At 49.8% G+C, this 12,202-nt stretch overlaps 4 protein-coding genes across 4 annotated transcripts; 2 read left to right on the plus strand and 2 right to left on the minus strand.

The window, feature by feature from the left end:
* Positions 1-204: 204 nt before the first annotated feature.
* Positions 205-2,777, minus strand: BP01DRAFT_339609 (polynucleotide adenylyltransferase). The gene is made up of 8 exons (XM_025573373.1): positions 2,386-2,777; positions 2,172-2,320; positions 1,734-2,108; positions 1,460-1,671; positions 794-1,400; positions 635-749; positions 462-579; positions 205-326 (listed from the first exon to the last, which is right to left on the minus strand). Exons 1-8 carry the CDS (start codon positions 2,532-2,534, stop codon positions 240-242), a joined length of 1,812 nt encoding a protein of 603 aa, XP_025431669.1. The 5' UTR covers positions 2,535-2,777; the 3' UTR covers positions 205-239.
* Positions 2,778-2,956: 179 nt separating this feature from the next.
* Positions 2,957-4,727, minus strand: BP01DRAFT_318191 (homoserine acetyltransferase family protein). Its single transcript, XM_025572629.1, has 6 exons — positions 4,491-4,727; positions 3,934-4,429; positions 3,754-3,863; positions 3,542-3,689; positions 3,401-3,480; positions 2,957-3,344 (listed from the first exon to the last, which is right to left on the minus strand). Exons 1-6 carry the CDS (start codon positions 4,633-4,635, stop codon positions 3,208-3,210), a joined length of 1,116 nt encoding a protein of 371 aa, XP_025431670.1. The 5' UTR covers positions 4,636-4,727; the 3' UTR covers positions 2,957-3,207.
* Positions 4,728-5,475: 748 nt separating this feature from the next.
* BP01DRAFT_356321 (flavin reductase family protein) lies at positions 5,476-6,625 on the plus strand. The gene has a single exon (XM_025574917.1). It carries the CDS (start codon positions 5,716-5,718, stop codon positions 6,499-6,501), a length of 786 nt encoding a protein of 261 aa, XP_025431671.1. The 5' UTR covers positions 5,476-5,715; the 3' UTR covers positions 6,502-6,625.
* An 884-nt stretch (positions 6,626-7,509) lies between these two features.
* BP01DRAFT_356323 (putative C6 transcription factor) lies at positions 7,510-11,944 on the plus strand. The gene is made up of 9 exons (XM_025574918.1): positions 7,510-8,116; positions 8,201-8,250; positions 8,317-8,649; positions 8,724-8,815; positions 8,875-8,923; positions 9,003-10,001; positions 10,061-10,161; positions 10,215-10,893; positions 10,943-11,944. Exons 1-9 carry the CDS (start codon positions 8,001-8,003, stop codon positions 11,656-11,658), a joined length of 3,135 nt encoding a protein of 1,044 aa, XP_025431672.1. The 5' UTR covers positions 7,510-8,000; the 3' UTR covers positions 11,659-11,944.
* The last annotated feature ends 258 nt before the right edge of the window (positions 11,945-12,202 follow it).

Raw genomic sequence — 12,202 nt, forward strand, 5'->3', positions numbered from 1 at the left:
AAATGGTGCCGGAAGGCGTCGAGTTCATCGCAACGCAAGCAATTTGGATACCAGATCCATTGTTTACTCGGTCAGACTCGGCTGTGATTATGATTTCATCAATGCTTTTTCGTCCAGAGCAAGGGAACGGCTAGACTCGAACCCATATACCGTTCTTTGCATACCGGCCTTTGGCTTGTGTTTTCGTGGGGAGCTGGCCCCGATGGGATTGTGTGTTGTCGGATGCTCGGAACCACGCCTCATGCGGGCGTAGTTGCACTGCTAGTCACTCCATTGGGGACACCGTTGGATGTGACCTGGCGCTTGGCAGCCGGTTGGGAGGCGTCCTGTGAATTTAGTTGATATCAGTTATATCCAGACATCGGATCCGACAAGTTTCACACGATACGCGAAGATGCGCATTGCTTAATGTGGACTAGCGCCGCTTCGTAGTATACTTTGACTATCTTGTTTGCACTTACGTCCAATGATTCGATGCTCCGCTTGTGGCCGCTCATGTCGGTCCTCTTGATGACCTTCTTCTTCGGGCGGAGAGGCTTCTTCTCTCCAGCCTGGAAAACATCGTCGGGCAAGTCGAAGCTGTTGTAGTGATCATCAGCACAAGCCTTGCGCGTATGGCGTTTTGAATACCCACTTGCGAACATGTGTGATCGCCACATCCATGACTCCAGGCTGGTATCCGGGCCAAGAGGTGCAAAGAGATTTGAAAAGCTGGGCATCAGAGGAGATGTCCAACGACCGTGAGGCACCTTATGATGTTAGCGAGTTCAAACGAGAGGCGCGACTCACATACCTGGTTCGAGTGGTTTCAGCTCCAGGCCAATATAGTATGTTGCCGTATACATGACCCGAGTGTCCTCTGCCGCTTTCTGCTCCGCGGCTGGAACCTCTTTGTTTTCCGCACCGTTTTGCGCAGCGGCCTCGTGGGCCGCATCCTTCGTCTCATCGGTGGTCTCGGTTTTGATGTCCCTATCTTGATATTTAGTAGAGCCAATCTTGACTGCCTCGATTTCCTCTTCAGAAGAAACTTTATGCACCCTCTCAAAACCTTTGGGAAATGGATGTGCGACGGCGATTGTGGCCTTCCTATCAAGGGCACCGACGAGATGGCGAATTTTTGACTCCACAAGACCCGACCACACTGACTCTGCTTCCTTGGTTCTACTAGACGCCGTGATGCTGAGATAATACTTGTAATCCTGCGTGAAGAACGTGTGCCGTTTGAACAAATCACTCCAGTTGAGCTGTTTCATGAAAATTTTGTCCACTATGTCGCCACCTCTCTGTAATTCGCGCAAAATAACAGTTTTAGTCGACACAGAAACGTTGTGAGTAGCGCACATGGAGGGATACGCAGGTGTAATGATGGGCATTAAATGAAATCGATCACCGGTGTAAATCTTGAGTCATATTAGTCACCTTGCCTATAACTCAACCTGGACATGCGCAGCGAGCTTACCTTCGGATTCCACACTTTCATTTGCAGGGGGCCATCTTCAATAGGCTTCAATAAGACAGGCTGGGGCCAGGCCCACTTAGTCATGATTCGAAAGAACTTGCCGACGATCACAGACCCCGTGGCCTGAGGGTAGAGTTGACAGACTCTGGCGACAAGCATTGCCCAAGCAACACCACCGGGGAACCCCACAACATTAGCGTATATGGCTCGTTCTAGTTGAGTAAAAGTGTCAGCGCAAAAGCAGCAGTATAATCTGGAAATAGTAGACACTCACGCTGTGCCCAGAGCTTAATGGCACGCAAGGCCAGCCGGAATGTTTTTTGCTGAGGTACGAGCTCCAGAATCTGGTCAGTCACACGAGTACCGTTGAGCGACCGGACTTCCTTCTCATCCAAGCCTCGCAGATAGTCATTGTTCTTCAAGTCGAGACTCATAGGCACGGATGGCACAATCAAGCGTGCGAAGATCAGATCGATACTAATGCCGGATAGTTCCATTTTGATGATTGGGACAAACGCGTCGGGGACTGGTGTCATTTTCTCGATTGCTCCCGCTGGAGCCATCCTTTCAAGCACGGGGGGAAAATCAGCGAAGAAGTCGTCGATGATGACATGCTTGGGCCCGACGACCAGCGTATCAATATCCGATCCTATCAGCAACTTGTATCAGAATACCAATCATGATGATGCCAGAATAGTGTTTCCAGGCTCACCCGGTCCATAGACTCCAAGACGGTAACTGCCGTACGTGAGAACCTTGCCACCAGCTGCCTCCACGGCGGCGGGAGAGAGACCCTTCTTGCGGCTAACAACTTTAACGAACTCAATGGCGACACGCTGCAGGAGTTGAAGGACTTGTTGTCTTGATTGTATGAACGAAATCAGCATCTGTCTCGAACCATCTCAGCAGACTTGCTATGCTCTCACCTGCGTTCGGTCTCTGCAGGACTTTCGAAATTATTCTGCGCCTTCAGCTCGGAGATCAAATCATCGTTGGCGGCAAGCTCATCAGGTGTAGGAAGAGCAGTGGAAATTGGCGGAGTGACTCCCCACTGTCTGGCTGGTGGTGCTGTCATGTTGACTCTTTTGACTGTCAGATGCTACAGGGTAATGCGGTTGCGCCGACTAGGCGCTGGAAGGCAGCGACTAAATACGGAGGCGACGCGAAATTGAAGGAGCGACTCGGAATACCTTGAAACTGGGGAATGACTGATTATGATGAAGAGAATATTTTGACCGTGATAATGGCACTACGAGAAAAGGATGACTGAAAGAGAAAGTAAGGAAGAAGTGACTGAAAATATAACAAGTGCTTTGATCGTTCTGGAGTTGGAAATGAGGAGACGCTCGAAGGTTTATCGGGTCCTCCAGAGCAGCGGCTGATTCAGCATTCCAGCCACATCACGTGTTACGAACGATGATTGCGGGAAAGGACAACCTCGTTCGAGTCACTATCTGGTCCAAACAGTGTGTGCAGTTAATGAGTATGTAAGACTACAAGGACGATATGGCAACGACTATATGACAACGAGGACCTTGGTACCCTGTAGTACTTATTGAATCAGTGACGTCTTGATTTATGTATCACAAGATCGGAGCGGGATGCGCGCAGCAGTCCTTTGTATCTATTCGAGGCAACCAATCAGAGAACATAGCTCATTGAACATCAGAAGTTTGGCTACGGTTCATGGAACGCAGTATAATGTACTGTACTTATACCAATCTTGGTCATCAGTCTTCTGCCTGCAGTCATCCCAAGTTCACAGCCTTGAGTCTCTCTTCCACTTTCTCTCCAATCGAGGAGGATCCCGCTTCGAAAAAATCACTCAATTTCTTATCCAACCAAGCAACATCATGCTTGCTCAATCCCGGGCCACCGGCCCAATCTATTAGGTTATGCGTTAGTCTACATGGTCTTGCAAAACCACGGGAAAGAACTTACGACCCCAGATGGAAGGGAAGATGGCGAGTGTCGCAACGCCCGGTGCCATGCAGGCAACCTCATACTCTGAGTCCTCGGGCCTATGCGGCTCATAAGCTTCTATCCCACAAGAAGATCTCACCCACAGCATGACACACTTACGGGAAGTAAAGGTCAGTTTTTCCAGGCAGTACCAAGGCCTTCGCCTTGATTGAAGCCATGGCCTTTTCGAAATCACCATTGTATGGCTCCTGGTTTGCCACATTACCGTTCTGCCATGTTTGCAGCATAGTGAGAAGGTTGGCTGGGTCTAATACGAGGGCCATATCAACACATGTTAGTCCATGTATGCATTTGCACTTAGCAGGCCTGACCTTTTGAAAGCGCCCAGCTTTCATGGAAATTCACCATGAAGTCCTCGAGATCTTTGTATCCAAGAACAGACTCGAATAACTTTTCTCGGTAAAATGCCTGTGAGAAGCCCCTTTCGTCCAAGCGGCATGTTAGAACAATCTCGGCCTCTAGGCGGAATAAAGGTTTCATATCATTCTCACCAACCAGCATAAGCCCTGCCAAAAGCCTTAAGTCCGATCTCTTTCTCTTTGTCGCTCCAGATCCTATCAGATTGGCCGGCTTCAAGAACACCAGCATTGCCAGATCCTGCTGAACGGATGTGTTTCGCCGCCAGCAATGCGCTTTTAACTCCTTCGAGAAAAACCTGGTTATGAGGCGAGGTCCTGGCCGAGCCGCAGAATGGCACGATCAGATCCATGAAGTCGGGATACTGTGTCGCCCATTGGTAGCTTTGAGCGGCTCCCATTGACCACCCGAGCACTGCGTGTAAATGAGTGATGCCTAGATGCTGAGTCACTAATGTATACTGAGCGCGAACATTGTCGTAGAAGGAGCATCTTGGAAACGGTCCTTCGATAGGGTAATTAGATGGCGATGTTGACTCGCCGTTGCCAAAGAGCGCGGGTATGATGATAAAGTACTTGTTAGGATTGAGGGTCTTGTCTTCTCCAATCAACCAAAAGTTCTCGGACATCACTATGAAAAGGGCAGCGTGAGTGCACTGTTTCGTCGTTGAGACGCGATATGCGGCACATACAGCCTGAGAACCAGGAGGGGTAAACAATGGCGGGCGACTTCGGATCTCCAAAGGTTGTATATGCTATGTGGGCATCAACAAGTTTTTCGCCGCTCTGGAGCTCCCAATCGCCCAGCTTGAAAATCTCATAACCGTTCTTCGTCATTGTATCGAGTCAAAAGGTGATATTATAGACTTGCTCGTAGAAGAATCACTTCTTGTGCGGCGTGTCTGGTTGTAGTGGAGTTAGAGTGTCACGACACACAAGATGGGGAGGAATGAGGGGTCAATAAACCTTGTCCTTCCTTGTCTTCTTATCGAGACACCTGAGACACCTCTTTCAAAACATGGAAGATGTGTCCTAATGGGCAACTTATTTCCCTTAACCTGTCATTGGCTTGGATGATTGGCTTGGATGATTTCGTGATAAGCTTAAATGGGATTCTTACAGATCCTTCTATAAGTCCACGGTTACCGGTGCCTCAAGACCCTCTTACGACTATATTTCTGGTTGCATCACTTTACGAGACAATCGATGGTTGTTGCCCTCATGGATACTGCCACCTAGAATGAGAACCTACTGCTATCTTCTTGCCCGCTAGGCAGTCCGATTGACGATGCTTGGGAACGATGAAGGACATGGATATCGCCAGCCTCAGAGAACAACCAGGCCATAGCTTCAAGTTCTTGGAGATCCCTTTAAAGATGCGGTCCAGTTCGACTGCTGATAAGCGTGTGCCAGTTCTCCCCCGTTGCCCGCCCGCCGCGGGGTTGTTCCGGGCGCTTAGAAACGGGATGCGGCACGGATCACTTATCGGTAGTAGGGCCTTAATGCCACGCGATGTTTTCGCTCAACTTTTCGTGGTGAGAGTGGGGATAAGAGCAAAATCTTGAGACGTCACTGTGGAATTATACCTCGGTCACCTTAGCAGGGCAACCACTCTCCTCCTGAACTCCCGTTAATCCTCAGGCTGCCAACATTCAATCCCCGCAGACTCAATGTACCACCGTCTCTCATCGAACACATTGCGCCACACTCTGCAGCCTAAGCATACTTTTATGTGAGACTATATCCCATCATTACCCCTCCAATCATGGTACTGCGACGCTCTCCAATGAGCCCCGATGCCGGTGTTTCAGCACCAACAGTTGGCTTTACTGACGCATTGCTAGAATCCCAAGGATAACTCCCCGTACTTATCTCCAACGACCTGGTCTTTCTCGGCCCTTTTACCAATCGTCGACGATGTCCAAAGCTCACGATGACTTCGACAAAGTCCAGGCCTCCCGGCCAGATTTCAACCGGGACATCCCTGTCACTTATTCGAAGTCTCCCAAGCCCGACTGGAAGCAGGGAGAGGGAGGCAACGATGGAGGGGAGAGCTTGAAGAAGAACCATGTGCAAATCGACCCTTACGAGGAAGGGCGCCCTGTAACTTCCAATTACAAGCTTCTCATCTCGGGAATGGTTCCCAGACCGATCGCGCTCATCAGCACGAAGTCCAAGGATGGCAAAACCGCCAACCTGGCCCCATTCAGTTACTCCCAGGTCATCAACCATGATCCTCCGCTCCTCGTTGTGGGTTTCGTTGGCTCTCTTGACAAAGCGAAAGATACACTAAAGAACCTGGCGGAGACCGGGGAATGTGTGATCAATATCATCTCGGAGCACTTCGTTGAGGCAGCGAATGCGACCTGCATTAACGCACCCTATGGTGTATCGGAATGGGAGATCTCGGGATTACACCAAGAGCCCAGCGCCGTTGTTAACCCAGCACGGGTCAAAGAATCCATCATGTCCATCGAGGGGAAACTAGTCGAGACCAAGGAATTCGAAAGCAGAACAACTCCCGGCAAGACGTCTAGCGTCCTCGCAATTATTGAAGGTGTCCGGTTCTGGGTTCGAGATGATGCGATCAATGAGGATAAGAGCATTGTCGACCTTAAGGTCCTCAAGCCGATCAGTCGCTTGGGCGGAATCTCATACGGGCGGACTACCGATGCTTTTGAGATTCCCAGGCCGCAATTTTAATGATATGGCAACGTTTGGTGATGTAAGAGAGGGCGTAGGCCTTCCGTGTCAAGACTGTAGTCTTTTGGAAGCAGGAGGTGCGGTAGAATAATAGATAGAACCCTTTGGGATAAAGAGGACATGGAAATTCGAAGTTACTGTTGAAAGATTAATCTTTCTGTTCCTCTATTAGACTAGGGGTCGAATTTAAGAATCAGCCTCGGTGGTGTGAAAGAATGAGGTTGGAAGCCATCATTGGTTGCTGAATGGTCGAAGAGGGGAAACGCACGGAAGAAAAGCCGACCGAGGATGTTTCGCGTGGAGTTCAAGGTGGAGCTTCTCGGTTTGACCCAAGCTCCCCCCATACGGAGAGAGATGGAGCACAGACGGGAGCACAGGAGGGTGTTCCAGTGTTCCAGTGTTCCAGTGTCCATCCACTGACTCCAACCGTGGAGAGTCCAGACCTCCCCATCAGACCTCCATCAGACCAACCCTCGCATTGAGACTGCTGTTTGCTAACTACCGACCCAGAAACCCCAGGAACGAAGGTATACAGCCAATTCAAAGCTATCGCTGATCATTTCGATTATACTCGGACAGTGAGATGGCGAGATTATGCGGTGGCCAAGTCTGTACTGAGGCTGTAAGGGAATGAAATCCTCCATATACCACAGGAGTCACATGGGCTACAGATCCAATCGGCGGCGGGACCAGTTCAGTGTCCTTTTCCCTTTACGTATCGCTGTTCATTTCTTCTGCTTGCTTCTGCCACCCTTCCATCAGGCACTACACGGTATTTACCTTTGTTCAGCACAGACACCTCGTTCTTGTTCCCAATCAGATCCCTTCCCTCCGCCTTTGACTTATATTACCTGGGCGAATTCCACCGGCTGAGCCTGGTTGACCGGGATTGTGTTTCAAGCCGTCACCAGAGGCGCATCGAATCACTGCTAAGCGGTCAGGCTAGAATCCTTTGGGCTTCCATTGTATCTGAAGGTGGCGCTCTTTTCCGACGCCGCCTCTTAAGGCAGAAAAGCAAAAGACCAGGTGCGAAAACCACTAGTCCAGCTTGGAGCGACTAAGCTGGGCCTTCTCAACCTAACAACAACTCAAAACAGTCACTGCCCGTGGGGGTTCCAGGGAGGGCATGACCAGGGAGGTTCCTCGTACTGACCACTAGATTTCCAACGCTAGTCCCCCCTCCCAAGAGCAGTTCATATTTGTATCGGTCAAAGTGTGCTCGTCCCTGCCTCCGCCCGTTAGCCACTGGCGCTCTGTCGCCTGTGACCCCTTCAATAAACTCACGCCAGTCATACTCGAAATAGCGCTCGTCCATGGATGTCCTCTTTCGTCGAGTGCTTTCGCCCAGAGAACTCCTTCGTCCTTCGTCGCAATCTCTATACACCCAGTCTGCGATCCCCCTGCGCCTCATTCGCAGGTACGATCGATCGCCATAGAGGTCCCACACTCGATCATCAGGTGCCCAATGTGTCGTGACCCCGGATGACCACTTGCTCGCAATGAGCCATATTTCTGCACAAAAGAACGGTGGCAATAACGTTCCCCCTCCACGACAAATACGCTTCGTCTCGACAGACGGCCAACCTCAGACAAAGCGGCGGCGAATCAACGCAGCGTGAGTACTTTGCCAGCCACGCAACAATTACTATCACCCCTTATTTAGGCTCACTCGCTGACTCGTGGTGGCTCGATTCTTCAGGTGCTTGACATGTCGCAAGCGCAAGATACGGTGTTCGGGGGAACAACCAGGTGAGCAGAAGCCAGGATCCTCGCGACTATGACAAATGGCTGACAGCTCGCGTTTGGGTTTGTCAGTATGCAAAACCTGTTCAGACTACAATCATGTATGCCAAGGGTATAGCGAGCCAGCAACACATGCCCGATCACAGTCTGATTCGGGTACCCGAACTGCGACAATCGCATCTTTATCTAATTCTAACGACTTCACTACGCCCGTTGCTTTGAAAGTGGAACTTCGGTCCCCGGAACCCCCACGTCGAGTCACAGTGTCTTCTGTTGAACGCAATAACAAGCCTCTGACAGAACCTGAAATGGTGGATACGAGAGACGCTTCATCCGCCAGGGACGTGTCTTCCCGGAACACGAAAGAGTCCGAACAACAGACGCCAGCAGAAAGTCCGGAGAGCAGTATGTATTGAAAATTCCTATCGTCGAGTTAACCATGGTGAATCATTCGTACTTACCAGGCACCGCTTAACTAGATCGTACCTCTTTAAGTTCTAGCGCCCGCACCCATGTTCCTTATTTTAGGTATTTTGGACCAACCGCTATAGTTCCGGGCTTCAAGCAGATGGTCTGCATTACCCTCATACTGTGTTATATTGGTTTTTGGACTGACAAGTCTGCCTGCAGGTCGTTCAGATTCGAGGTTCCCGCAAGAGCAATCCATCATTGTCATCAGGTCCGTGTCACTTCGCTTCACGTGCGCTCCCGTGGTTTACAAAGCGAAAGCCGCTGACCTAGACCGGTTGTACACACAGAGTCATTATCACCATTACGTAGTCCCAAGCTTCCAAATCCCGCCATCAACACCGTAGGCACTTTGCCTGATACTCGCGATAGCCGTGACTACAATACTATTCTGTTCTATGATCGCGATGACACTCTTCCTGTCAGCAACCTCGTGGTGCACCTTTGTGACCTGTTTTTCGTGCATTTAGGGTGCAGCTTTCCCTTCCTGCAACAAGACAGGTTTCTGAGAGATTTGAAAGACAAGAAGGTCGACACAATGCTGGTCGATGCTATCTGTGCATTGTCAGCTCGCTTTTCTCCCCACCCGCTCTTGAGTCCACCCCAGGCTCCCTCAATAGACGGATCAGAACCAGAAATGGATTTGAAAAAGTCCAACCGCGGTCAGCCATTCGCTCATAGGGCGATGAGTGCTCTAGTCGATTCCCTTTCATGTCCCACCATTTCTGTGGTACAAGCATGCCTCTTACTGGCATACGAGGAATTTGGGTCGAATCATGATAGTGGTCTCTGGATGTACTTGGGCATCTCAATAAGGATGGCGCAAGATCTTGGGATGCAGAAAGTTCGAGGCCTGGAATACAACTATGGTCAGAGTGGGGTGACCCCCAGCGCCGTGCTTACTGGGCAAGCTGGCAAATTGAGAGATGATCAGTACGACGAACCTCCACTTTCGCCAACCCTAAGGGGTCAGTCGCGCGAAACAGAGGCTCGACGTGCTTCAGAACGTGCCAGAGTGGATTCTTTTTGGAGTATTTTCTTTCTAGACCGAGTGATTTCATCCGGTACAGGAAGACCTGTTACCTTACGCGATGAAGATATCGAGCTCTGCTTTCCTCTTCAATCGGAATCTAGGCTGCCGAACGGGTGGCCCGCGCCGTTCCCTCCACTTATTCGCATCATTCACCTGTACGGCAGAGTGACAGATCTCATCAATGGGATTCAGGATGCCAACCATGTAACCTCGGAAACATTGAAGATACTTGCTGGTATGGAAAGCGATTTGACAGGTAATGATACGTTATTCTTTGCATAAACTCTATGCTGCAGCTAACACGGCTGTACCCAGGAATATATCAACGTTTGTCTCCTCGCCTCCACTTCAACGCCGCAAACTTTCAAGCATATGTCAAGGCGAAAGAAGGAACCAATTTCATTCTATTACATTTTGTATGGTCGGCCTTCTTTTGCTTGGAAGCTCATTTTATACTGACATGGCCCAGTGGTTTCATACTCTGATAGTTCTGCTGCATCAGCCTACGCTTCTCCATTCGTTTGGGGGAACCATCCAGCATCTGTACCCAAACAGCCGGGAGTTGTCGATGTCCTCAGCCAAAACCATCGCTGATATTCTGTCATTCTCCGAACTTGTTGACGGAAAGAGTTTTATCGGCAATCCTTTCACAAGTCAACCGATGTACATCGCTGCATGTGCTTTTCTGATGGAAAGTGCTTATTACTCCTCGCCATCATCGAGGTCTGGTTCGCCTCCTATCCAACCCTTACTGAATAATCAGTCTAGCGGGTTTGTGATGCCCAGCATGGACCCAACTAGCGGATCTGAAAGGAGACCCACCGCTAAACACATTCTTCTCGCGTCTGCTGCAAAGGAGAATTACCAGAGATGCTACAAAGCATTGAAAGCGCTTGAGGCATATTGGGAAGGCACGAGATATATTCTAACGGTCTTAGACCAGAAAGCTAAAGGAATCGTGGATCCGCTCTTATATACCACGGAGGAGATGGAAAGTACTGCAGAGCTATCTTCTGTCCAGCCACTCGCCACACCACAGTGGCGACGAACGCAGTCTTCCATTGATGCGGTGGATGCTGGCCCATCGACCTCGGGTGCAGATGCACCAGCAGATGGGAGGCGGTCGCCAAGAATAGATCCGAGTCAAGGTAGGGTCCACTAGGTTGTTCTTTCTACAAAAGGCTAACTATTTTCAAGCCATTGGATGGGCTCTCACTGGTGCGACGAACTCCTCGCAGCCGAACATAAGCCTTCTATATCAGATGCCTGCACAAACAGAGTCTATCCCGGAGAGACCAACACATCCATCTAAATTTAGCCATAGTTACCCTCACATACCTGTTCAAACGAGTGGTAGTGGGATCTCGAGCTCATACTCACAGGCCATAGAGCCATCTCGGAGCACAGAGCCTACTCCAGGGCCAAAATTGGCCCCTGCATCCGCACAATACTCACCGCCGAGATCGTCTGCTCGGGTTACCACTTCCGATGCCAACCTACTGCTCGGGTTGAATACATCTTTTCCTGGTTCCACCTCCCGCCTGCCTAATTCTCGCTCAACCTTCAGTCACCAAATGCCTTCCTCTCCATGCGGACTTGAGGGCCACGCACAAACTTATCATTACAACATGCCTGCTACTGTGAACGACTCTAATACAGGAAGCGGGCATTTGATAGCACAAACCACTGGTTTGCATCCTGATGCTGGGTCTCATACTGGGAACGTATTCATTGAGAGCCAGGAAGTTGACATGACAATGCTTCAACAACATGAATCACTTCCTTTTGCATTCGGCGGTGAGATAATTCCATGGCTGGAATATCTTCCACAGGACGTCCTCAACTACTTTGGTGATAATCAAAACTACTCCGGTATGCTGAGTCCAGATGATGAGCCCCCTCGACCACATTAAGCTCGTTTCTCCACTATGCGTTCCCTTCAATGTTCATGCACCGTTGCATATATTCTCGCTGTGTATGACCTAGATAAGCTAGCCCGGTGACAACTTTAATACTGCCCGGACTCACTGTATATTGAGCATCAAAGCACTGTCATACACCTTGCCTGCATCTATGCAAGCCAATAAACATCAGGGAAACTTATCTTGGCGGTATATGTAGCATAGGGTCAATAGAAATCTTGATCAAGGCTCGAAATCTTGAGTCCTTTATGTCTGCTTCTCATAATATTGTTCCGGAGGATGACAATATCGACTGAGACAGCGATGGCGTGTCTTGCTGTAGAATAATCCACACAAGGACCCTTCAAGTTACAGCCACGTTGGCTGTGTTGAAAAAGACTCGCTAGCTCTAACATGCGGTTTTGTTCATGGACATTTTACTGTCAGCAGAGCCTGATATCTCTTTCCTTCCCCTTTCTGCCCCTCTCTCCTTCTCCTCCTCTAGGGCGTCGCCTACGCCTCAATCGGCGACAGTTTAAGGCAAAGATACAAGAAT

This window comes from Aspergillus saccharolyticus (assembly GCF_003184585.1).
Source record: "Aspergillus saccharolyticus JOP 1030-1 unplaced genomic scaffold BP01scaffold_13, whole genome shotgun sequence".
Taxonomy (NCBI): domain Eukaryota; kingdom Fungi; phylum Ascomycota; class Eurotiomycetes; order Eurotiales; family Aspergillaceae; genus Aspergillus; species Aspergillus saccharolyticus.